The 27,513-nt window shown below is 40.4% G+C and overlaps 1 protein-coding gene and 1 long non-coding RNA gene across 2 annotated transcripts; one reads left to right on the top strand and one right to left on the bottom strand.

Moving 5' to 3' along the window:
- rrp15 (ribosomal RNA processing 15 homolog) lies at window positions 1-23,595 on the top strand. Its single transcript, XM_042333535.1, has 5 exons — window positions 1-100; window positions 3,074-3,312; window positions 4,381-4,478; window positions 6,687-6,891; window positions 22,159-23,595. Exons 1-5 carry the CDS (start codon window positions 46-48, stop codon window positions 22,309-22,311), a joined length of 750 nt encoding a protein of 249 aa, XP_042189469.1. The 5' UTR covers window positions 1-45; the 3' UTR covers window positions 22,312-23,595.
- LOC103185814 lies at window positions 11,911-27,513 on the bottom strand. Its single transcript, XR_488684.2, has 3 exons — window positions 27,481-27,513; window positions 17,274-17,373; window positions 11,911-13,432 (listed from the first exon to the last, which is right to left on the bottom strand). It is a non-coding gene; the product is annotated as an uncharacterized LOC103185814 (long non-coding RNA).

The following is a 27,513-nucleotide window of genomic DNA, read 5'->3' as shown; positions in this document are numbered from 1 at the left end:
CTTTCCAGCCGGAGCGAGTTTGGTGAGCGCTGTGTTTCCGGGGACATGGCGGCGCTGGTGGCTTCACGTGGAGACTCCGAGGCCGAGGCGGCGGTGAGCGGTAAATGGACTGAAAGATGGACCGAGGGGCTGGGGGCGGGGGGTGGGGGTGTGGGGGGGGGGGAGCGTGACAGGCGGGTCAGAGTCAGGGCCCCCGGGGGCGGTCAGTGCGAGGAGTCGGGGTCCCCGAGCGGACCACGTGATAAGATCTCATGGCGGCCGCTCTCGAGCTGATTAATTATAATGATTTACAATCAGAAACAGTCAAGTGTCAGCCTCTCGCCTCCCAGTCAGAAGTTTGTGGGTTCAAACCCCACGTCAGGACTTGGAATCACATAGTAATAATAATAATAATAAAGGCAAGTTTTATTATAATCACATGGTCTAATCTGACTGACTTTCCAGTGCAGCGCTGGGGGTTGGCCTTCAGATGAGATGTTAAACGGTGGACCCGTCTGCCTGTTCAGGTGGACATTAGAGATCCACATGGCGCTGTTCGAAAAGAGAAGGGAATTTCTTTCTCCCCGTGTCCTGGTCAACAAATAAACCTGGTCCCTCACTCCATGGATGTTTGTGGGACTTTGCTGTGTGCGATACTGCCCAATCCACTTTACAGTAAATCCTGTGAAGCGCTTTGAGACGAAATCCTGACTCGAAAGGTTCTATATCAAATGCAAGGATTATTTTATAGTATAGCGCTTGCATTTTTGATATAGCGGTTTTCACGTCTTCGAGACGTCTCAAAGCGCTTCACAGAATATACTGTAAAGTGAATTGACTGTATATTTGTGGGCAAAAGGTGGCAGTTAATTGCGCACAGCAATGTCCCACAAACAGTCGTGGATTGAAATGACCAATTTATTATTTTTTTAATATATATTAGTGTAGTTCTACTTTATTATGTAATGTATATAATAGTACTATACACTATTTTTAATATTAACTATAAATATTAATATAATAGCTGCACTTTTTGTGGAGTCCTATAGCGTATTGGTTAGAGCACTCGCCTCACAAGCAAGAGAACCCGGGTTCGATTCGCAGGTAGGGCGAAATTTTAGGCAGGTTTCCTTACCCTAAAGGCCTCTGTTTACCTAGCAGGAAGGAACCCGGTTATTAGTGGATTGGTGGATCGCTTTCCCGGATTTAATAATCCCTTCAAAAAATATATAAAAATAATAATTTGGTAACTGTTTGTGGCAACTGCTGTGGGCAATTGGCTGCTGGGTTTCGCACACAAAATAAAAAGTCAATTCACTTTACAGTATATTCTGTGAAGCGTTTTGAGACGGCTCGAAGATGTGATAAGGTGCTATATCAAATGCAAGGATTATTATTATAACTATATACAATGTCACTTATTTCATCAGTATCTGAATACATCTAATGGCTCATTTTATTGATAGTAATAACTTTGGTATATTTATTTAAAAATCCCTGCATTTGATACAGTATATTATCAAAACATGTTAATGCTTCAGAGGATTTTACTGGAAAGCTTAGTGATTGTGTATTTGTGGGTGATTGCGACAGCCAATCTGCACCTACCAATTTCCCACAAATAGTTATGAAATGAATAACCAATTCTGTCTGGGGGATTGCTGGCCAGGATACCCAGAGCACATCCCTTCTCTGTTCAATGATGCCTGGGGATCTTTAATGTTCACCAGAACAAATGGATAGGACCTTGATTTCAACACCTCATTCAACGGATGGCACTTCCTACATGGTTGTTCATTGCACTGGAGTGTCTGCTCAGTCTGAGTTGAAGTCCTATCATTGGACTTCGAGGCAAGATTGCTCCTGACTGAGCCAAGATGACACCTTCATTTTATGAATGATACTAACTTTGTGTGCAACTCCACGTTATTGATAACTATACAGTGCCACTTGATGTTGTTAATAATGTTATACAAATACGTTTGTTTTATTAATCATAATTTGTTTGTAAATAACTTCACTTGTTTCAGCCACTTGTTTTTCAAGTGAAAAAAAGTATCTCAAAGAGCTTTACAAAATAAACACGATTAGAGGTAAAAATGAATAGTAGAAGTCACGTATGTGCTTGCTGACTGTACACTTAACTGCTTCGTTCTCTGAGGCATGAGTGAACTCTAAAGTTGTGAGAACCTGGGGTGGGGGGTGGGGGAGGCGGAGGGAGAATGTTGTCACAGAGAACATGGTTTATCCACACATTGCAATCGTGAGTTAGCAACGTGAAAATAAGTGTTTGTTTAGCAATCTACAGTGTACTTCAAGAGATGGGGAGCAAAGTCAGAGAAAGAGGTAACATTAGAGATGGGGAAAGGAAGTCAGAGAGAGAAAGTTAGAAAAACGAATTGTCTGAGAGAGAGCGGGAGGGCTGGCACAGTGTGGTACTTATAGTAACAGTACAAGTCCTGATGGAAGAATATTTAGTTAGCATTGTAACCAATTTGTATTAATTTTACATGATATCCAATTATCTGCACTTGTTTGCTTATCCACAATGTGACCTGTCCCAATTATACTGAATAGTTGGCTCCACTATATATAGTGACAGCAGGAATTCAAAGTGATAGTCCACTAGCATGTTTTATACTATGTTATAATAATAGTAATCCTTGCATTTGATAGTGCCTTATCACGTCTTTGAGATGTCTCAAAACTCTTCACTGGATACACTAAAGTGAGTTGACTATATATTTTGTGGGCGAAACGCGGCAGCCAGTTGCGCACAGCAGTGTCCCACGAACAATCGTGGATTGAGTGACCTTGTTAGCAGTCCAACATTTCTGTGATGTTTTCTATCATCACACAAGGATAGTTGATAAGTGGAATGTGAGATAAGAGTATATCTTTGCCCNTTTTTTCTCATATACAGTATATACGTCCAGGATTTGTTACTTGGGTCACCTATACCTTTGTAGGAGGTTCCAGCTGCGAGTCTGTTGAATGCCTGGTAAACACTAGATGTCAGTATTGCATCATGACTTAGGAGTGAGAGTTCCTGCATTCTCTATTCTTAAGAATGTATCTGTCTTTCCCATTTTAGACTCTGATGGTGATCTTCCAGGTAGTAGCGTTTCTCCAGGTGAAGATGGGGAAAGTGATGTTGCAGAGGAGAATGCTGACAAGAATCCAGAAAATCCCACTGCTGGGTGGGCAGATGCGATGGCTAAAATTCTGAATAAGAAGACACCTTTGAACAGACCCACAATACTCGCTAAAAATAAAGAAAAAGAAAAGGAGAAAGAAAAACTAAAACAGGAACGATTGGAAAAGAAAAAGCAGGTAATGTTCAGTATTACATTTAGAAAGAATTAAACTGGCTTTTACATGCAGAGGGCGTCTCAAAGCAACTCATAAGATTCACTGTAAGATGTAATTACTGTGTATTTTGTAGGTGAACCCAGCAGCCAATTTGCACAAAGCAATATCCCACAAACAGCTATGAAATTAAGAAAGTTCAGAGATGAGTGTGCTACAAACTGAGCCAGCCTGACACAGAATGACTAGGTATTATTAAAAGGATCATTGGAAAATAGGGTGATAGCTCAGGAAACATCCAAGTACCTTAAAAACAATTGACACTTCCTGTTCACGTGAAGCCCAAATCATTTTTGTAATGACTTTGATGTGTTGGTATAACTCCATATCTTTCTGTTGAGGCATGATAATGATTAGTTTCCTTGGGAAATAATTAACTGTTGAGTAAGGGATACAGTGAATATTTTTTTATGCGTGGAATTTGCTGATTGGAGTTTGTTTATGCAGTTTCCTGCATAAATGGACAGAAAGCATGTGCAGTAGTACAATTTAACAGATGGTGGATTCAGTCACAATGTATATTTGCACAGATTTTATTTGAATAGAAGTAGGTTGGTGTAGTTTGAGAGTTTGGGCAGCCTCAGCTCAGTTCCCAACACAGAACATATGTTACTGTTCCATATGTGGCATTAATTGGCAATCTGAAAGCTGCCTGGTAAACGAATGGAAAGTTACAGTGCTGCACCCCAGGTTGCTCTTCTGAAGTTGGGATTAAGGTTTATTAATTGGGTAGAATAGAGGGAACTTTTCTCTATGTTTAACCTTGCAATTAACCCGTGCTCTGATCAATCTCTGAGTGCTTGATAATGACACTGGGTGCCCGAAATAGGAATGTGTTCCATTATCTTGGAAACACAATTTTTCTGACGGTTCATATTTGCTGATACAGTTGTCTCACAATAAATCTTTCTTTGGTGTACTTAATACGACAATGTTGTATCTAAATGACACAATTTGATCCCTGTGATGTTAACAATTATTTGGTATAGTCTGATTAACATGTTAATCTTATATGAACTTTGTTTTTGGCAGTTAGATGAAAGGAGAGAGTGGGAGCAGCTGTGCCGAGTGAAACCTGATGTCATTAAAGACAGAGAAAATGAGAAGATGCTCCAGAGATTAGCAACCAGGTAGGAGTTCACAAGAGACATTCAGATACAGAAGGCTCTTCGTCTCATTTGATCTTGTGCTTCTGGAATACGAACCCTACTGTCCTCACATTTTTGTTTCTCTCACTATTTATATTTATATATCTATTGGATAGTAGTGGTATAAAAGGTTATGGTGAAAAGAGTTGACATTGAGAGAAAAAGATCTGCCAATAAACCAATTGAAAAGGTTTGATGAGTAGAACAACCTCCTGTCCCTGTTTTCCTACATTCCTATATATCTCTCTCCACGCTACTGTAAATATAAAAACTTATTGTTGCAGGTAACTTATCTTACTACACCAGAAAAACGAGGCTTGAGGCTGCCAGCGTTCTGAATTCAACTGATTTGGCAAGATAGCCCACCATCCTGTTTGCATTGTTTACTGCTGCCTCACACTGTTTGGACATGATGAGCGAGTAGTTTAATAAAGTCCCTCATACATCTCTCATTTTTCCCTTGGTACTTTTGGCTCCATCTTTACATTCCATGTGTCTCCTACTTTTACAATGTATATACCGTACCAATATTCAAATAACTACAAATATTTATTTAGTAGGTGGAGGGTGCAAAATTTCAGAAATGCAAATTCAGTTCTGCTTCAATTTGTTTTACAGTACAGGATGGGAAAACTGCCTGTACACCTTATAGGATTGCCTTGGACTGACACGATTCTCATTTGAGGCAGGGACATTACCCTTGTTAAGGATGATTGAGCTGTGAGCAGTCGCACAAGAGCTGTAGAGTGTGGCTTTGCTGCTTTGTCTTTCTACTTCTTCCCAAGTTAAAATTTGAAAGATTTCCAATACTCTTTGATAATGGTTGAGCCTAGTTTGGCTGTTGACTGCCCAGAATTAGTAGCATTGGTCATGTCATGCCAGAAGTTAAAATAAAAAATGCAGTTTCAGATCTACTTTACGTACATAGGTTGTTCTAATTTTTTTAAAAAAAGAAACGATTGATGCTGGGAGGATTTGATTTCTTTTCAAAGTTGTTGTCTGATGGTGTGTAATGGAGCTACCATTATGGTAGCTGAGCTGTTAGCCACTATGCCCTATTATCAAAATATACAGTCACTACACTTGAGAGGATATCCTGTGAAGCGGTTTGAGATGTCCTCTCGACATTCAAGGGTTACTATTTATAGTAATCCTTGCACTTGATATAGCTCCTTAGCGAGTCTTCAAGTCATCTCAAAGCACATCATGGAATATACTGTAAAGTGAATTGACTGTATACCAAAATGCCCATAAAATTTATTATTATTTATTCCAAAATCCTCCCTCCGCTCACCACGCTTCTCGTCCCCTGCCCTGTCCGCCGCTATTCTCTAGACCTCAATCCTGGAGTCCATTTGACTTGCCTCTTCCCTCGCCTCCTTCAACATCCATCTTTGACTCCACCTTCAGTCATCTTCAGTCATCTCCCCACCTGCATCTCCCTTGAGCCTTGCATCTCCCTTGACCCTCATCCCTCCAAAATCCAACTCCAGCTTGGGTGCAAACCCTTGACTGTCCACCACCTTGGGAACAAAGCAATTTGTTGTGTTATCTATTGTGTGCCTCCAATTATTCCCATGGAAGGTCACTATACCCCTGCTCTCTGGATCTCACTCCAAAAATCCATTAATCTTGCACATTCTCTCTCTGCCTTCAAAATCCCCTTTTCAGTGTGTTTGGTCAATAAACTGAAACTCCCCTTCTTTCGCCTCTGGCTGGTGATTCCCCAACGTCTTGAACAACTAGTTTTAGACACTAATCCTACTTCTAAGGCACTGTATGACTGCAAGTTGTTGTTGCCAAAGTCTTTAGGGATTCAGTTCCACTAGCAATCTTTCAAATAGCTGTCCTTCATGTGTGAGCCTGGAGAGTAAGTGATTAGTCTCTCAAGGTTTTCTTTTCATGTCAATTTGTTTGTGATTGTTTTGTTACTTTCTACATTAACTTTACTTTATTTTAAGCTACTTTCCAAGATAGCACGAGAAATTGATGGAGTGTATTGGTGTGTAGTGGATGTTTATTAAATTTTGTGTAGCAAAAAAAACATTGATAACTATGGTAATGTCTTTGCTTGTTTGAAGAGAACTGAAAAGAAAATGCTTTCATCTCCTCCTGTAAGTGAAAAAAGTAAGCATGCTGTCAAGATAAAAGGTAACTTTTTTTCCTCTTTTTGTACACTTTAATGTACAGGGGTGTCGTGCAGCTGTTCAATGCAGTGCGAAAGCATCAGGGCAATGTGGATGAAAAAGTTAAAGAAGCAGGTAGATCTGATTTGAAGCGTGCTAAGCTGATGTCAACAGTGTCAAAGAAAGATTTTATCAATGTCCTCCGTGGATCAGAAGATCAGAAAGTGAAAGGGACTTCGGTAGTAAAGGCAGCCATCAGTAGTAAACAGGTACGTGAGATCTCCGGTAAAATAATTGAACCCTGTTGATTCTATTATTTGTGTGGATAGAATAAACAGCATTTTAAGAGGTTAATTTCTTGTGTCTACTTATGTTCATAATGAACACTTCCATCTTCCTGTGCCTCAAGCTTTAATTGTATAAGTAATGTGCACAGTTTTTCATTGTTTAAATGTTGTCTAAGACTTGTTGTTTCAAACTCATCATGTAGCTTATTGTTTCACTGTAATTTTGGCTGCAAAGTTGAGAATGCATGCTTGAAAGTTTAAAATCTCATTGTTTTACCTGGTATTCCATTACATCTTGTAAAATGGTCTATGAGTTGTGTAAACCAAGGGATGCACAATTTAGCAGTGTGTCAATTAAACCAGTGGTGACTAACCTGTGGGCCGCAAGCTGGAAGCGGCCAAGGGAGCCATCAAAAAGCGCTCCCCCCACCCACCCCTGAACATCCACACGAGTCTAGGTAAGTACATGTGCGATCGACAGTGTGTTTTCATTTTTTTCTTGATTGAACATTTATACCATCATTCAAGAAATATTCAATCAAGAACATTTATTTTGTTGGAACATAGGAATTAGGAGCAGGAGCAGGCCATTCAGCCCCTCAAGCCTGACCTGCTATTCAATAAGATCATGGCTGATCTTCTAACCTAAGTCCATCTGCCCGCCTTATCCCCATATCCCTTAATCCCTCTATTCTTTAGAAATCTATCATTCTCAGTCATGAATATGTTCAAGGACTGAGCATCTACAGCCTTCCGGGGTAGATTCATAAATTCACTACTCTCTGAGTGAAGAAGTGTTTCCTCAACTCTGTTCAATAGGGCTGACCTTTAATCTTAAGACTGTGACCCCTAGTTATAGATTCTCCTACCGGGGGGAAACCTATCCTATCCTCATAGATCAAGCCCCTCATCCCAGGTACTAACCTAGTGAATCTACACTGCACCCCCTCTAAGGCGAGTATGCCCTTTCTTAAATAAGGAGACCAAAATTGCACACAATATTCTAGGTGCGGTCTCACCAAGAAATAACCACAACTGAATTAAACCATTGCTACAAATTTTAAGAGAGTTCCCCAATGCCTTAGTTGGTAAAGGCACAACCGGCATAACGGCACAACCATTTCATCAGGTTTGATTCTTTGCTGAATCAGCTAATCTCAAATAGGCTTCGCCACCTTTTGGCTTGGGAGCGGGAAAGTCTAGACATAATCTCCTGGGAAATCTCTGTAGAACTGTGTGTAAATATTGGATGAGAACAGAATTGTCATAGACATAGAATAGCCTGTTTGACCTCACACATGAAGAAGGGCACTTGAATGAGATATGAGAGGGCTCCCTTTGCCCGAGAAATTGTAGCCCAGGAAGGGCCTCAACTGCTTCAGGAGAGGCTGAGGGAAGAAAGTATGTTTGGTTAATTGTTAAATTAGACTCGAGAGAAATTGGCGTAGCTATACCATGGAGAAGTAGAGCATTGGTTTGTATCTGACTTTTTGCCTTGTGTGTGGTGGGGGGTAGGGGGCTGGAAAAATGTTTAAAATAAACCCCACAAAATATTCTAGTTCAGTACGGTTTGTGGACATTCTGTTTGCTAATAAAAAACAATAAATGCGCTTTAAATGTAATGTTACCTGGACCAGTAAAATACTTACAGATTTTGTTTTCCCAGTTTTACAAGCAACATACTCAATCTTGATGTCTGTTTTTCACTATAGGGTCGTTTTTGTCATGCTCATTCTTAGCCTTTAATTCTGCTTGTTTACTGGTGGAAAAGGGAATTTGTTGTTGACAGATGAATGCAGCAGTAAAACTATGTATGACAAAGGTTGAATTCAAGCCTTGGCCATGTTGTGCTTGAAGGAGCTTAGCTTTCCAACTTGGAAAGCAACAGATTTTAAAACAAACTGTTTATTTTTTCATAGTCTATATCAGGCTGCCACACGAATTACTTACTGCAGCTTAACAGATCTTATTATGAGTGAAATACCAGCTTGGCATGCATCTACCTCATTTATTAGCATCTGCATGCATTTTGGGTACCAGCAGATTACATATTTAAGAAACACTTAAATCAATTACCACAGTCAAATGCTGGGGATGTTAAAACAGCCATTTGTATGGTCTATGCCCCACAGATCTATTTTGCACCACTTTAATCGTGTCCTGAAGAGAGAACAATTGTCTTATTATTTGAAAGACTTATTTGACTGCTTGAAAACTTGTCACCCTAAATTGCACATAATCATCACGCACTTCTAAAGATAAGGCTCATATAGCGCTCTCTTCGTTTTCCCTCAACCCAGTTTTGATATTTCTGCTTTCCCCCTACCCCCCCCAATCCAATGGTACCCCAATATTTGGCTGTTGGCAGTCGAATAATCTAATTCTTTTATTGTTCAGCAGTATTTTGTCCTGTTTACTTTCAGCCTGAAAAATAATTCCTTGCTTACCGTTCTTGGTCTGAGATTGTATGTATTTTGCGCTGGTAATGCAACTCCTAATTTAATGTTCCTAATTTGTGTAGCGAAGATTATTTTTGGAAAACGGCTCTTGGAGCCTGCAGTTTGCATAGCATAACCATTGACTACGTTCTGTATGGCCCAAAGTGAAAGAGCTTCAAAGTTGCTTATGGTTATAGGAACGCATTATCTGATTTCAGATTGTATAATCAGATTTACAGTTTAAATAACTTAAGTATATTCTTGAGGTTTCGGGTTTCATTGTTTCTGGCGACTGCAGTGCTGTAGCTGGAGCAAGGAAATGTTCGTGTTTGTCCCACAATGGAGGACAGGAGATTGAAAATCAATATAGTTGGATAGCTTTTGTTAAAATTTCCCCATTTTCACTTTGAGGCAAGAGAGTGGGTTGGTGAGCTGCTCCCGCTGCCATCAGTCATTGCTGTAGCCAGCCATTAGAGCACTCTCAGGACAATTTTGCTTTGACTTGAGTTTATTCCCACCATGCAGAAAAATCCCTGCGCTCAGTGGTTGAATGTGTTAACTTTGAAGTTAGGTTTTTACATTTACATTTAAGCTACATTGACGACTAAGATATAATAATAAGATGCTAGAATAATCTTTGCATTTGATATACCGCATAATGAATGGTGGCATAACATCTCAAAGAGCTTCACAGGATTTCCTGGCATAAAATTTGAGAATTCAAATTAAGAAATGAATAAAAAATATGTAAAGAGGTTTTTGGCATGATGCTCTGTATTCAACCACACCAGAGATTTGGCCCATCCAAAGCAGTTCATTTCAGTCTCCGTATAATTGAACAATGGAGGACACAAATACAGTGATTTTCCGTCTCGGAGGGAAGGGGGGAATTTTGAGTCTTTCCAGCAGTCATATTCATAAACCTAAAGCATAATAATAACCTTGCATTTGATATAATAATAATGACATTCCTTGCATTTGATATAGCGACTTATCACGTCTTTGAGATATCGCAAAGGGCTTCACAGAATACACTATAAAGTGTAGCGGCTATAAATTTTGTTGGCGAAACGTGACAGTCAATTGTGCACCGCAGTATCCCACAAACAGTCGTGGATTGAGTGACCAAATTATTATTATTTTTTGAACGGATTATTACCCTTGGAAAAGTGACACGCCAATCGACTAACAACTGGGTTCCTACTTACTGCTAGGTGAACAGAGGCTTGTGGAGTAATGAAACTTGCTGAACGTTTTGACCTGCCCGGGAATCGAATCCAGGTCCTGTCAATTGTGAAGGAAGTGCCCTAATCAATACGCTACAGGATTCCATATCAGTAATAATGTTGGTGTGCTGAAATGGTGAAGAATTAGGAATCAATAATGAAAAATGATGAGCTAACTTCAGAGTAAAGTATATATTGAAAATTGCTAAGATTAGTTTACTGGTTATACTGCCAGCACATACTTTAGCATTTTGCTAATCATGGTTATTGGAGAGAAATTGAATTATTCATCTGCACAGCGTGCAATATTTTGACTTCTGAAAATAAGAATGTCCCAGCTGGTATTAGCATTAAGTCAAAATGTTCACTTATCTAATGTTGCTTAGAGTAGGCCACATGCCAAACATTACAAAATATAGAGATCTACAAGATGAACCTGTTTGAAAAATATACTGCAGATTTTGGAGTATGCAGTGCGTAGAACATTTTGTTTAGAATATTTTTGTAAATTTCCATTCTCCGTTACAAGCGTTAGGTGATTCTCCTAGAACTGTCTTACAGAGAAACAACTTCGGGAAATATTCTTTAGAAACTCTTGTCAGAACCTCAGTTTGGGAAAGGTTCGAGAAAATGAATGGGTGTCAAACCCACTATATTAGGTTTATTGGATGTGTTAGAAAATAAAATCAGCCAAATCTGTAAGGAAATAACGCTAATTCCTCTAACCAGATATCAGACTGTTTTATTATTATTTGTTCGTTATTCCCCAATATCCCGATGGGTCAGACCAAAGGCCGGTACAATCAACAGATCTTACAACAGAATAACACTACTATAGATATCTCGAGTTCAAGAGTTCAACACTGTGTCTTTCCAGCACACAAGTTTGATTCTTCATGCTTTCAGCCTTCTTGCTTACAGCTTTCAATCTTCCATCTGATATCCTCAGTCTTCCAGCTCTCAGTCTTCCATCTCCGTACCCTTGTCTCCGCAACCCAGGATGGCTCCATCTCCCGTATCCTTGTCTCCGCAACCCGGGACGGCTCCATCTCCCGTATCCTCGTCTCCGCGACCCGGGACGGCCCCGTACACAAAGTTATCGGAACTCTTATACCAATATTCATCCAATCATGGTGCGGACATTAGATCACCTGGTCGAAATCATGCTGGGTTCACGTGAACACCTCAAGGGGTGTACGTGCCTCACACACACAAGCACACTGTCCTTGAGACAGTCCGTTATCTCGTGTACATGCAGGGAGTTTCAGTCCAGCTGCCCACAACGCATTTCACTTAAAAGTTAACCTGTTCGCAACATCTATTATGATTCTAACATTATACAAAAAGTGTAAATTCTAACAGTAAACCCACTATATTAAGTTTATTGGATGTATCAAAAGTTCTCGCATAACTCAAAATAGCATATCAAAGGAGCCAGAAAAAAGTGCTCCTTCCTCTTGTGTCCCGGCTCCGATTGTTTGTGGCTGACACACACATTAAGCTTCATAACTTTGTGATTTCAAGTGTCAATTGTGGGTCATTGTCACACAAGACTCCTTGTGTGAAGACATTCAAGTTTCTGGAGCACGTGCTAGAACACTTGAAAATCTGTGGCCCAATGGTAAACCGATGCATCATATCCAACGTATTTTGTTCTCGCAGTAATTGCTGGAGTCAAATTTGTGAAGCTTCTGTGTTTTTTAATTGAATTTGTCATATTTTTGCTACCAGTGGAGTTGGACAGAAACTGGTAGGGCAACACCCCTGCATTTTGTTTAATTGATAAAATGAACAGCTACATCTGTGGTTAGCGAAAGTAGATGAGAAAAGAAGGATCTCCTATCCAAGAATGTACTGGGGAAAAGTACAGTACTATTCATGACAAGAACCGAGCATTTACAGAAAGTTTTAATATGTTCAATGAAGATTTATTTCTAATTCCAATTTGAAACCCATATTCATTCATTCTAGCATTTAGGGCTTTTGAATCTTTTTATTTTGAAAAACGGCACTGAAATAAAACTACACACCATCAATAGCCATTATTTAATTCTTAAATTGGAGTGGGTTAGTGAGTCTTTTTACAAGTCGTTATCAATTAGTGCTAACCAGAAATGTTGAACTGTACCCTAGTTAAACAGATGCGATGCACCATGACATGTGAAAAATAGTATTATTCATTTTGCGGTAATAAAACTACTTGACAGCCTGGGTGGCCAAGTGCATTCCTATCCTTATTTCCTTGTTGGTAAAGGAAAGTTGCTGGGGCCGTGCATTTGATTGAAATGGTCTTTGTTTATTTTTAATTGGAACAAATTTTCTGTAAATATGATTTTCTTTCTCCGTTGGAAGGGGTATGAGATACCTGGTTATCATGCTTTGTCTCTTCCTCTAGTTATTGCATAACTAGTGCTTTGGGACGTCCTTCCGACGTGAAATGTAATGTAACTATGCAAATGTAATCTTGTTGTTGCATAAGGAAATATTTGGAATGGCTTGATGTTTGTCTGCTTATTTTATGAACTGCTGTGATTGAAAACGCTGTGGGCTACAGTCAAATATTTGCTTACATGTATTGAAACGGTATCCTTTTCACAGGTTTGGGTACCCAGATGGGAATAATTATCTCTGGAGGCAAGCCAGAATATTATTTTTTAAAAAGCTGCTTCAAGGTGTTTGTCTTCCTGTAAATGTCTTACAAGTTGGCATTTTCAGCTGTACTTTGTTTTCCTCCTCCAGTCTCTGAAAAGTCTCAAGGTGCTGCTCAAGTAGGCCTTTGAACTGTGGTTTGTTCCATTTGCAACTTTTATCAAATGGTTTAACAAGTAAATTCTTTGAGACCCACTGAGATCAACAGTTCTGAAAAGAAATAATTGGATTGGGAAGAGCTTTTTGAATATGACTGGGAGACGGAATTAAACAATTTCATCTTATGCAGCTTAGCTTATACGTACTAATACTGAAATATTTGAAAAGATTTGATAAGTTTCTTAGCAACACGATTTCAATTGAGTTGCTTAGCTCATTTGTATTTGGCACAGTCAGCCCTAGATCAGCAGAGAGAGAACACCACTTTCAACAGTGGACAGCAAAAAGGTAAGCAGTCCAGCTGGATTGCTTAAGAGGTAGATTTAACTGATCAAGATTGGCATTGTCCTGGGAAACCCATGCACAATTCCTAGTCTTTGACTGTAGGCTGTTTAAGTGTACCCAAACCAATCTTGAATTGATTATGTATTGATTACACAATACAATGCAATATAATAATCCTAGTATTTGATATAGCATCTTATCTAGTCTTCGAGACGTCTCAAAGCGCTTCACAGAATCTACTGTAAAGTGAATTGACTGTATATTTTGTGAGCAAAACGTCGCAGCCAATTGTGCACAGCAGTGTCCCACAAACAGTCGTGGATTGAAGTAACCAATTTTTTTTAAGGAAATATTAAAGCAATCTGCCATTCAACTAACGACTAGGTTCCTAATTACTGCTAGATAAACAGAGGCATGTGGAGTAAGGAAACGTGCCCAACATTTCGCCCTGCCGGGAATTTAATCTAGGTCTCTCACTTGCGAGGCGAGTGCTCTTAACCACTGAGCTACAGGACTCCACAATGCATCAAGACAGAGTCTTTCACATTGGGAGGTCATCTCAGTGAGCTTGATTACACAATACTGTCTGGGCACCTAAGCCGGGGGGAGCCGAAGAGAGTGGGGAGCGGGAAAATGACTGAAGGCACAGTCAAAGCGGTAAGTCTTAAGGTGGGCTTTGAAAGTGGGGAGAGAGGGGAAAAGTTGGAGCGATTCCAGGATGAAGTTTCAGAGAGCGAGGCAGAATGACTAATGGTGGGTCGGATAGGGGAGGGGACATGAAACTGGCCAATCGTATGGTTATGTATTGAACCAGTTTACTTATATAAACACAAGCAGTGAACGCTTTATAAATGTCCTGAATGTTTTTTTAAATTGCACCATCAATTGAAACAGCCGATGTAATTCTCAAGTTTGTCATAGAGTTCCCTTTGATGGTCTGAGTTGGTGCAGTTTCAAAACCATTAAACTCAAAAGTTTACACAATATTCCCTCATGCAAATAGCATGGCCTCTTTGCCATCTCTTATTCACAGGATACCATAAGTACTTCAAGGTGAAATTACAAGGGGCAGAGTGGAGGTAAAATTCTCTCTTGGATAACGACCTATGAGAAATGTGCTATATGAATGGAATATGGACTATATTTTGTGGTATTGGGGCAGGGCGGAAGAACCCAAAGAAAAATGTTTAATTTCCTACTCTTAATTCTTTCACTGGGTATAAGTTTCCATTTGGGAATGTCTTTTTGCCTCTTTGGGAATGCTGTTTTATGTAATTGAATGATGCAACCATTTGAATTGGCAGTAATATACTACACTTGGCATCCTGATGAGGTTAAGGTTAGGGTGGTGCCAACCAATGAATGTTCTGTCATTACTGAAATCATAATGTTCAGTTATGGTAAACCTTCATTAAAATGTTCCTTTTTCCTCCTGGTTAAATAAATATAATGTCTTACACAGCCATGTGTTTCCACACCAAATGAAATCCAGCTGCCTCTGACATAGTCTTTCAACCAATCCATGGTTAGCCAGCTACTGAACAAAACACTAAAATCAAATTTGCTTGTGCTGTTTTTGTTACTGGTTGATCGTGGACAGAACAACAGGTACCAAGTGATAATATGTATATTCCCACTGCCGAATTGATTACTGAGTCATTGGTCAATGATGCAACTTGGTCAGTCTTCCAAATCCTGTTTCCCTGTGAATGTTGTTCTCCTCAGGAAATGGATACTGGGCTGAGTAATGGAATACTTTCTCAATGACTGCATCAAGCCCTGCTTGGTCTTGGTATAGCATGTTTAGACACAGACCAAAGCTTCCTCTGCTTTGTCTCTATTTCAGAAGATTATCTCAATTGAACTAGTGTGACCTATCTCACCGTCCACACAGGCCACCCTATGACTCCTCTGAGTGAAATAGCTGCAAATCCATCCCTTCTAAGAACTAGGATGGAATTGCCCAAACACAATTAAGGTATACAATTTCACATTAAAGTATCAACGGCCAAAAGACCGAGGAGACTCCCTTCAGTCTGCAATAATAAACCTTGCATTTGATATAATAATATTAATAAAAATCCTTGCTTTTGATATAGCGCCTTATCACGTCGTTGAGACAACGGTTCCAAGGTTCCAGATTCAGTTGGTTTGGTTGTACCTGGAACCCAGAAGTGCTTTAATATCCATTTCCTTCAATATGTTAACAAATTGGATGATTAATATTAATAGGCCTTAAAGTAGGGCCTTTTAATTTTATGGTATTTAATTTACAAGTTTTTTTTAGTATAAACACTTCTATTATCCACTCCTCCCATCCAGGCCATGTAGCACTGATCTATGTCTGTGTGGACAATCTGCTCCCAGGCTGGGACCTTGACTGGTTCCTAAGGCAGGCTTGACAAGTAGCAGGCAGCAAGGTGGGAACGCACCACAGGTGACCCCATGAATAGTGAAATTACTTTCCAGTCAGAAATTCTGTTTCTCGGATGGTCTTCCTTGAGTACAAACTGCTTTCCTCTTCATTAGTATTCTGTAATGATGGTACATTTTATAGCATGAAAGAGACTAATTTACATCTTGGCGCTAGTAGTCTGAATGCTGCCATCACTTTTAAACTTTTAAAATATTTTGTGAGGTTTTTATATGTTTTTAAAAAAAAAGCCTGTTTCAATGTTAAGTTCTGTTGTCATCTGGGAGTTAGCTTGGAAGAGCTGCTGAATTTGTTGGTGTGAAGAGAGCTAAATATTATCAAACAGTTGAATTGATGGGATAGTAGAAGTGCTCTTGGTTAATGACTCTCTTAGCTAACAGTTCAGACAATTATTTCATACAGTCTTTGGGACCCCACCAAGCTGGTTTTCTCCCTAATGTTTTCACTCTTTTAAACACATCATAATTTGCAGAAAGCCTGTAGAAAAGAATTTCGTTTTTTCTTTTACCCCTAAATTATGTCCTATGGGGACATTCACTCTTTCAATGTAAGCATTATCTGGCGTTGAAAAGAGATTAATCCTGGTAAATTAGCCTTTTTGCAGTAGAGAACAGCACTTACCCCAAGCGGTCAATGGCACAGTGGTGGTTTCCTGCCCTCTCGCTATACTTCACTCGTGTCCCCTGAGCAAGCTAATTCTCCCATACAGTTAATCACAACCTAAATTGTGGTATCCTGCTATATGTTGTGCCTAAGAATGAAAGTGGAGGCATTCGCTATACTTTTTAACCCTTGGCCTCCTAATAGGTCTGTGGAATCATTTCCCCTTTCTACTGATTGGTTCTGTGCCTTTTCAGGTCACGCACTGTGATGCTTTAAGATACAACAACAATATTACAGCAATAAAGTTACTGCAACTTTGGGATAATATTATTTTTGTAATATTAACCTTAGCCTGCTTAAATAAACACAAAAATAAAATTGGGGCTCCCCAATGGCATAGTTAGTCCCGGCCTTGCCATTATAGAACTAACCCAAACTGGACAGAAGGTGGTAAGTTTAACTGCTGATTGATCCAATATGAGTTAGCTGATCTTGGGTAGGACAGTGGTTGGATATCCAACTTTAAAGTCAAATAATATCACCACAGCCAAGCCTTTATGCTGTTCTCACCAGGTATCTGCATGTTTGCACTTTCTAGCAGAGAGGTTTCCTTGCAGATCCTAAAAGATTGATATCAGCAGAGCTGCTTTGCAGACTCACAATTTTCAATCTGAAAGAAAAAGATGGAGGAAAACATTTAAGCTGCATGAAGAGTATATATGTGTTTCTTGGAATAAATCTGCTTCTGGAAAGCAAGAATCTCAGCCTCTTTAATTACAGCGTGTTACACACACTGCTGGAGGGACAGGCACTAGATCACACTCCAGTAGGATACGGAGGATATGAGATAGAGAATAATTATTTTCACCAAGATATTAATATTGAAAAATGAGCATTCCTTGCACAAGTTTGCAGTCCAGTTTTATGGGTGTAACCATCCTATTCAGAGCTGCATGACTAGTGGAAAGATTATCTACCTCCAGGGTGTTCTCTTGAGTGCAGCATTAACTAAAGTTTTAGTTTTCAGTTTGGGATGCTGAACTCACAGAACAAACACACAACAAGGTAAGTAATCTTTCTAATAGCGTCTCAATTGCCATTCTAAATGAGTTGGCTACACGCATAAGCTAGATTTCAGCTAGGCGCTCTATTACTCCACTATAGAGAAGACATTTGTGTGCCCAAATCCAACTTGTGTACCCAAATCATCTTGAGATTATACAATAAAGGTACACCACAATACTTTTTCCTAGGAAAATGTTACGGAAATATTTGGCATGTCATCTAGCATTTCCTTGCAAGTGCCTTGATTGCCCTTTGCAACGTTTGATGGTTTGTGGAGTAAATTTGTCTATAGACTGCAGTATTCTAAATATATACTTCATGGTTAGGTAAAAGCAAGTTACAAGCCTGAAGCATCATTAAGCGTTTTAAATGGTGTCATAAATTGAATAAAATGTATCAACCAAAAATTGGATTACATACAACATGCTGGATGAGTGGAAGTAAATCACAAAAAATTGTAAGTTCAGATGTCAAGAATAAAGTTGAATGCTTAGTTTGTAATCCACACCCTGAAATTGAATTACTTCTATAATTCTCTCATTTATCTTGGAATTAATATTGGAAGATAGAGAGATCTTATGTTTCCTACTATTTTGTTGCAACATCCTAGTGTCTCAGTGCCTTGCCAAATAAGATTCACGGAAACGAGTCAACATTTCTTTGTGATGCCATTCTTATGGTTTTACAAGGAAATGATTGGCAGTAGATCACAGGGAAAGTTTCATGTGTTGCACATGGTGGCCTCTGAAAAACATCATCAGTACATCGAAGGCAAGCATTGATTCAAATATAGGAAACTTTGGAGTTTGATTAATTCCTTCTTATTGAAAATCTGTGTGTAGTTTAACTCTCACCTTGGTGATACTAGGATACTGTATGTTTACTTGCCTGCGGATAATCTACACAGCATTGAAAGCTATCAGCTTTCTCCTCACATAATGCCATTTATTTGGTATTAGTACAGCTTGTCTTTTGAATCAATGTAGTAAATTATGCTTCTAGATCTTTACTCCCTACTTATTTTAAATCTAGCAATAAATTGCTAAGATTTGTATGTCATTGTAATTTATTTTTAAATGATGTCTTGAATACCTGGAACTTACTTTGAGTATGCCTGAGATATTTTAAAGAATTACTTTGAAGAATATCTAACTTTGCAGTCAAATCATATTGTGGTGTACTTATGGATTGCTTTGATTGTAGCTGTCAATGCTGAACGCCGTCTAACCTTACATTGACTTACCAATGGGGAAAGCTGATTTAGGAGATGAAACATTTATATTGAAAGGTGACCCTTCAGTCCATTTTAATCAGCTCCCAATCTGAATCTGGGTGTGGAATTTGTCAGCCGAGACCAATCATTCCGTAAATCAAATGCACCATTTTAAAGTTTTAAAAAATCTTGTTTTTGCAATTAATTACTGAGTGTGTTTTAATGGGGAATAAAATTGGGTCATTTGATTTTGTTTTGAGCCAGGTCATGACTTTTTCTATTTAAGAAAAAAAGTGGGCTTTGCCTTTGGAGCCATTCACTGTATTTTGCAGGCTTCACACATGGTTTCAATGTGAATTGCAGTGGTCGGCTCTTCTGATCATCAGCAGCAGGGGAAAGAAAAGTCTTGTTACTGGCTTCTGATCAGAGCAGCTCCAACTGCTGTAGCTTGCATTTTGATCTGTGATGGTTTAGCACTGTGGATGCTGGTGGAAAGGAAGGCATCCAATTGTAATTAAAAGTGTGAACAGAAATAAGATTCAAAACAGGATGATGAGCAGCAGACGTGTAAAAAAGGAAATAAAATCTTCTGTACAGTTAAACACATAGACATTGTTGTCTGAGAACAAATCACAGGAATGGTGATTGAAGGCCAGGACTCAGTTACAAAAAAACAGCTCGACTATAGAAATGAGAGGATGAATATTGTGAAACGATGAGATCAAATGGGCCGAAGGACCTTCTTCATTTGAACCTCTCGTGAGAAATGTGATGTAAAGAAATCTTGGCAACCACTAAAAAAATAAACATCATACAGTCGCTAGCCTGTGGTGTTTAAATGCTGCCATGAGGTGTTGATTTATTTTTATTATGAGTTTCTTTTTTATTCCACAATTGTAAATTGACCAAAACTTCACAAAGTGGCTGTTCAGATTAGCTTCATAAGTGGCACAACTCAAAAATGAGTGCACATTGGGTACAGCCAATATCTGCATTGGTCAAAGTGTTCATTTTAAACTCCATGTCGGCTACTTGTGCTCATGGTCTACTCTACATCATCTATACCTTATTGTTTTAAAGACCCGGATCATGCCTCACCAAACCTTTTTCTAATTAAAATGCATTACCGAAAGGAAAGATTTGCAAAGCAAGTGTTTTATTTGACCATCTGCACTGTGATTTCTCTTTGAGATTAATGCTGACTCATTTTTTTAAGCTCTCCATGACACTACCTGTGTGAAGGGCGCTTTATGAATGTAAAGTTTTGTTGATATATTCTACCTACTCCTGATTAAAAACCCAGAATAACTATCAAAAAATACTTTTGAGAGAAATTCCATCTCGGTCTAGATTTACTCTTTCTTGTGTAGCAAAATTTGGCACATCATTGAATTCAATCTTAACTTCAACGTCATTTTTTGGTAAATTCTTAAAAGTACTTACAGAAAACCATCTATAAACTGAAGACTGCATTTTAGAATTTGCTGATGTAGCTCATGACTACAACCTTAACTATTTTCAGCAAACTAATCCTACCATTTAAAATAAAATGTCTAGCAACATACATACACCAGCAGATTGATCCTGGTAAGTAATATCTTACTGGTTCCATGTTCATAGGGCATAAGTACAATCTCTGTATTTGAATAGCTATGTCAATCACTCGAATTTGATTCTTGCAGTAAAGACTACATTAGACCCCCGCCCCCTTGATTTATGTTGAAGCCTAGCAATGTTCTCCTGACCATTTTTGATTTAGTTGTAATAAATAGTTAACTTTGTTTTGACATTCTTCATTTTGTGGTAGATGGATGCAGTAAATAATTTTTTGTCTGCCACTCACTCAAAGCATCTCATAAAAAAATCAAATGAAACTTTGTTAAAAGGCGTGTTTTGGTTGTTTCAAAAGAAGCAGCGTAAGTATCATTCAAGCCACTTTCTCAAAGCAGGAGATCCCTGCAATCAAGAGCCTGCGACTTGTTTCTATTCCGATCACAAAAGACAGCAATTGCTTTGCTGCCTCCTGCTTTTTACCTGTTGGAGATAGCACTGCCAACTTGTTTTGCATCTTCACTGTCATACTACACCATTGTTTAGCTGCTGCTCCTGCTCAGTAAATGAGTCAAGCTTGAAGCAGTTTTCATAGGATTCTTATCCTTGACGTCAGGTTGCTTCACATTTAAACTTTGAGAAAGCTGGGGCTGTATTGTATTATGTTGCAGTAGAAATATTTCTCATCCGATTTATTTTCATTTGACTAAAAGCATCCAGTGCACTGTTTTCCTCATTGTGTCACAAATCAATTGACTACACACACAAAACTGTTTACAAAGCTGCTCAAATGTTTTGTGAAATCTTGTTACAGCCTCAAAATATTTTCGTTTACACATTCAGCATGAGCAAATGTTTCACTCATTATGTGAGTGAATAATTTGATGTTTTTAAATGTGGGGTTTAAAAAGTTGGGTGTAAATTATAAAAGCTCAACAACGTTTCAAGCTGCACTTGATTACATACGATTGTATAAGTAGCTTGCAGAATAAGCTGTGGAAGCAGTTTACTTGTGCAACGTTGAAAGATACCACTAAGTGGTGCTGCAGTTCCATGTTTAAACCTTTCTTGTGCATTGGGATTCCTGTTGAATCCAGTTGTAAAATTCTGCATAGCTATGGTGCACAGCCTTGTATAAATAGTAACTCTTGATGAAAGGGAGTTGAGGGGGAAATCACGGCTGATTTCAAGTACTGAGCCGGATGTCTCCAGTTTTAAACACAAATATAGGAAATGTTGTACAAGATTGTTTCCGTTGTAACTAACTAACCGCAAGAAAATGAATTAGTGCCACGATAACAACATTTGACTCATTCTAAATAAAGAAGTATATTATAGCCATCAAAGTTCCTAAAAATCAGCTTTGTGCCATATGAGGTAATGTAACGCATAAAGGGAATTTGGTTCAGAGATCACAAGAAATCTTGTATCTCGTTTCAAAAGAGTTTATTAAATCCATATTTTGCATCAGAGTCGTGTGCCAGAAAATATTCTAATGAGCCAGCACCTGGGGGTTAATAAATGACATCAGATGGCCGTGCAGACTGCCAGGGCTGATGATAAAGTGAATCTGCTGTGCTCATTGTGCTTTTGATTACTAAATGGTATCAATTGGTTTATTTACAGGTTCAAATTAAGTCAGAAGATGATCCAGCATGGAACATATTACGCGATGACTTCATGATGGGAGCCACCATGAAAGACTGGGATAAGGAGAGCGATGAGGAACAGAAGGCTGCTGCAGCAGGCGCGGAAAGTGAAAGTGACTCTGACCGATGATGGCTCAGCACAGCAGAGCTTTGTAGTTAGACAATTTCAAAACTGTTGCTCATTCCATGAATGTGTACTTTTAGCTGTGAGGAATATAACTTTGTTTTACTTTGTGAAAAAAAATACGCATTCTGGTTCCTTTTTTGTTGTTGGGAGAGAGACCCGTGCTTGATAAGTCCAATAGATTCAGAAGGTAAATGTGTCTATTGTATTTGGTCCTGTGAAAAACTTAATAACATTGCAAGGAGACAAGGGATTTCATGAAAAATGTTATTGCTTCTAGAAATAGAGATTCCACCTGGAGTGAGTGGCACACAACAGAAGCACCAGTCCAAACAAAGTTTGTATAATTTTACAATACAGTGCAATATCTGACTTCCCCATGCAATGGCAGAGGTGATCCAGGTATAATTTTTCTGGTGCCAAAAAAACAGTGATTTTTCTTAAACACTGAATACATGAATACATTTCTTCATATACATTTTTATAGGGGACTGATAATAAAGGGTGAACATATCAAAACTGACATGACGATTTCTTATTTTAAAAGACTTTATATGCGCTCCAGAATGTACTTTTATGCGAGATGGAGAGAGATTGAACTTAAATGTGTCTTGGGTTCTTGTGGGAATCCTCGGTGCTGAGGAAGCCAACTTTGGTCGGTTGTCAGGCTGAGGGGAAACGCTGACTTGAGAGTCCAAAATTTGCTTTGTGTGACCTGTGTTTGTTCCCAGAACAAGTTACTTTTTGAAGGGAGAATTCCAGTGGTAGCCTGCCATTTCAATCACTTTTATTTCAGCCCCTCCAGCTATATTGCAAAGTGTCTGTTAGTTTGAAAACTAAACTATTTATCCCAATGAATGTTTTCATTTTGTGAGTCACGTAAGGTGACTATTTCTCAAACGATCAAGACTTGCGTATCACCGAAGTATTCCAATCGCACCATCCTGCTGACCAGTGGCTCCTACTGTAGAAAGTGCGGAGTCTTCTGGGTCCTAGAGCCCTTTGAGTTATTTTGATTCTCTTCTTAAAAAAAGTTGAATATAAAATCTACACAGCAAGGCAAGAGGATGTTCACCACTCAATAGTTTTGATGGTGACCCAGTGAGGGGTGGAAGAAGCCAATAGAGAGGTTCTTTGTGCAATAACCCAAAGCATTAAAATAAGAACATCAGCTATTTGTAAGAATTGTAATCTCGAGCTGCAAGTAGAATGTGCAATAAATTATTGTTACAATTACTGATTGCATTGAGCTGATGTGGAAGCCTGCAGCCAGTTCCTCAATGGGCAAAATTACAGTTCAGGAGAGTCCACAGAATCCAGCTCTCAACATGACTCACCCGACTCCAACCAAAAGTTCATCTTCGTTGGGGATCTGAGCGAAATCCTTTGATCTCATGCCCAGTGCTTTGCAAATTTAAAAGGCTATCCATCTATTTTGCTTATGTTTCATTTCTAATAATTAGACTTTTGGAACTGTTTAAAACAAATAAAAACAAAAGCTTGTTCTGGGTGCTCTAGTTTCATTTAAAGATGGTTTGTGTAATGTTATGGAAGGGCTGCAATCCAGTTCTGTTCTTCCAAAACAGAAGATGGTTTAAGGTAATAGATTGTTAAATCAAATGGTTGACAGGATGTCTTAAGAGGTGATTCGTAATAAGTATGAAAATGTACAGATTCAGAAAGCTACAATGTGCACTTTTAGATATCTGATCAACTTTATCCCTGAAACGAACTCAATGCATTGACTGGATGAGTTAAAAAGATATTTGCCCTGTTAAAGCAAATGGACATTGAGTCGGGTTGATCCTGTGGGTTATTTTATTCTGTACTGTAAGACGCAGAATGTAAGTGCACACTGTCCTTCACCCCCCCAACACACACATTATTAAAATCTCTACAAAGACGAGAGCTAATAATGATTCGACATTAAGTGTTACTTTCACGCCAATCTAAAAGGCAAACAATCTGGCCAGAGGGATATTCCTAATCTGATTGCAAACATGGTGTGCAAACTATTACAGGTATTAACGTATCAATAAGGTGGGGGTGTATAGGGTGTATTATTTTTTTAAATGGTCTCATATTCTGCCTTGGTTAGTGCATTGACATTGTGGCACACCTGAGAGGATGTGTTTTTTTTTATCAATGGGCGATAATATGCAACACACAGTTTTTTCAAGAGATTGGTTTGTGTCAGCTTGGCCAGGTTGGTAGCACTGTCGTCTCAAGGTCAGACGGTTCCAGCTTTAAGTCTCATTTTAGGATTTGAACCTGTAGTTGGCCTGCTGAACATCCCTGGCCTCCCCCACCCCCCACTGCCTCCATGTTCGGTATTGGGCACCATCTGCTCACCAAGACATAAATCTACATGTATAAACAAGATGCTGCTGCAGTTGTTGCACAATGAGAAAAAAAGTTGTATTTTGTAGGCAAAATATGGCAGCCAGTTGCAAATAGTGACTTCCCATAAACGCCACAGAGTGAGTGACCGACTTTTTAATTCAGGGAATTTGTTGGCCAGGACACCTCATCGGGAGAGAAAAACTTCCTTTTTTTGAGTTAGTGTCATGGGATCTTTTAACATCCACCTGAACAGGCAGATGGGGACCTCTGTTTCACATCTTACATATATATAGATATAAATGTTTCCAGTGTTGAGACATATATAGATATATATATACTGTATAGAGAAAGAGAAATATATGTTTCCAGTGCTGGGACATGTATACATACACTGTATATAGTGAGATAAATCTGTGTTTCCAGTGCTGGGATATACATACTATATATATATAATCTTTGCATTTCATATGGTGCCTTATCATGTCTTTGAGATGTCTCAAAGCGCTTCACAGAAAGTGAATTGACTGCATATTTTGTGGCTGATATAGTTGTGGATTGAAGTGACTAATTTATTATTTGTTTTGAAGGAATTATTACCCTTGGAAAAGTGATCCGTCAATTGACTTAACAACGGGTTCCTACTTATTGCGAGATAAACAGGCGTGTGGAGTAAGGAAACTTGCCCAACTGGGAATGGAACCCAAGTCGCTCTTGCTTGCGAGGCGAGTGCTCTAACCACTGACCTACAGGACTTAACAGCATGATTTATATATATATATATATATATATCTATATCTATATCTATATGTCTCCCGTGCTGGTGGCCGGCACAGGGTGTGAGGGGGGGCGGCGGGCTCTAGGACCCCGCGGAGGGAGCGCTGTCCGGGCAGACGGGGCTGGTCACTGGCGCCGAGGAATCCTCCAGCGATCAGATCGGATCGGACCGCACGTCACTGCGAGCGGCAACACGTGGTACAGTGAGACATTGTAAATCTCTCCCCTGTGCAGAGCCTGATGTTATCTGCTGCCCTGCCCAGCCCAGCCCTGCCCTGCCCCGCCCCCAGTCCTGCCCCCAGCCTGCCCTGCCCTGCCCCGCCCCCAGCCCTGCCCTGCCCCGCCCCTGCCCTCAGCCCTGCCCCGCCCCCAGCCCTGCCCCGCCCCCAGCCCTGCCACCTGCCCCCAGCCCTGCACTGCCCTGCCCCCAGCCTGCCCAGCCCTGCCCCCTGCCCTGCACTGCCCTGCCCCCAGCCTGCCCTGCCCCGCCCCCTGCCCTGCCCCCAGCCCTGCCCCTGCCCCGCCCCCTGCCCTGCCTCCTGTCCTGCTCCGCCCCCAGCCCTGCCCCGCCCCCCTGCCCTGCCCCCAGCCCTGCCCTGCCCTACCCCCAGCCTGCCCAGCCCCCTGCCCTGCCCTGCCCCCAGCCTGCCCCTGCCCCGCCCCCTGCCCCGCCCCCTGCCCTGCCTCCTGTCCTGCCCCGCCCCCAGCCCTGCCCTCAGCCCTGCCCCGCCCCCTGCCCTGCCCCCTGCCCTGCCCCCAGCCCTGCCCTACCCCCAGCCTGCCCAGCCCTGCCCCCTGCCCTGCCCCGCCCCCTGCCCTGCACTGCCCTGCCCCCAGCCTGCCCTGCCCAGCCCCCAGCCTGCCCCTGCCCTGCCCCCAGCCCTGCCCTGCCCCCAGCCCTGCCCCTGCCCTGCCCCCAGCCTGCCCTGCCCCCAGCCCTGCCCTGCCCTGCCCCCAGCCTGCCCTGCCCCCAGCCCTGCCCTGCCCTGCCCCCAGCCTGCCCTGCCCTGCCCCCAGCCTGCCCTGCCCCCAGCCCCTGCCCCCAGCCCTGCCCCTGCTCCCAGCCCTGCCCCCAGCCCTGCCCCTGCCCCCAGGCTGCCCCTGCCCCCAGCCTGCCCCTGCCCTGCCCCCAGCCTGCCCCTGCCCTGCCCTGCCCTGCCCCGGCCCCTGCCCCCTGTCCTGGGCTCACAGACTAGGATGGAGGAGAGAAAATAACGGTTCTCCAATGACTTGAGGCTTTCTGCTTCAGATTTTTTTATTTATATAGTTATATATATATATATATATATATAAATTGCAATCTGCCAGCCAGCTTTGTTTTGGTTTAGAGAAAAGAAGAGAAAAAAAACTTTTAAAAAGTTAGCACTTAACTTTTTCACCCTCTTTTTACCACCTTCCCCCACCCTCCCTCCCTCCCTCCCTCCCCCAAATAAGATCATATATATATATATATATTTGTTTTGTTTTTTAGGGGGAGGGGTTTGTAACAAACACTTTTTTGTTTAACCCCCATAAAAGTCACGGTGGAGAAATCTGAAGAGAAAATCAGGAGACCTCACTCTTGTGGACTTAAGCTTAACAGCTGGTATTTTCACAATATATCTGGGAGAAAGTAAGGGATTTTTGTGTGTGTGTTAAAAAAAAAGTTTGGACTGCGATGAAGTGAAGGTGTGTTCCCCCCCTCTCCCCCCCTCTCTCTCTCTCTCTTTGGCAGAAGCAGCGTTAAAGTCTCTTAACTGCAGCTGCATATGCAGCGAGAGAGAGAAAGAGCAACAGCAGTAAAGCCGCCTCTGCGACCACAACTTTTTTTTTAACAGTATTTTACTTTACTTATCAGAGAGCAAAAAAAAACGTTTTATTTTTAATTTACTCTCTTTACTTCCCGATCACTGACCGCAATCCCTTGAACTTCATTTGGACGTGAGATTCGAGGGTGTTTATATATATATATATATATATATATTATATTATATATATATTTACAGGGAAAAGGATAAAACAAAAATTGGTTTTCAACTTTTTTTTAATATATATATAATGAATAACTAACTTACTAACCTGTTGATTTTTTTTGTCGAAGGTCAGTCAGTC

The sequence above is a fragment of the Callorhinchus milii genome, unplaced genomic scaffold, assembly GCF_018977255.1.
Source record: "Callorhinchus milii isolate IMCB2004 unplaced genomic scaffold, IMCB_Cmil_1.0 Scaffold3, whole genome shotgun sequence".
NCBI lineage: Eukaryota > Metazoa > Chordata > Chondrichthyes > Chimaeriformes > Callorhinchidae > Callorhinchus > Callorhinchus milii.
The sequence above is the reverse complement of the archived record's forward strand: the minus strand, read 5'-3'. Positions and strand labels throughout refer to the sequence as shown.

Bases quoted from the DNA above. Each gene is read 5' to 3' on its own strand.
- rrp15 (XM_042333535.1), top strand. From the start codon at position 46: ATGGCGGCGCTGGTGGCTTCACGTGGAGACTCCGAGGCCGAGGCGGCG. The intron at 101-3,073 runs GTAAATGGACTG...TTCCCATTTTAG, and splicing joins GGCCGAGGCGGCGGTGAGCG to ACTCTGATGGTGATCTTCCA. The intron at 3,313-4,380 runs GTAATGTTCAGT...TGTTTTTGGCAG, and splicing joins GATTGGAAAAGAAAAAGCAG to TTAGATGAAAGGAGAGAGTG.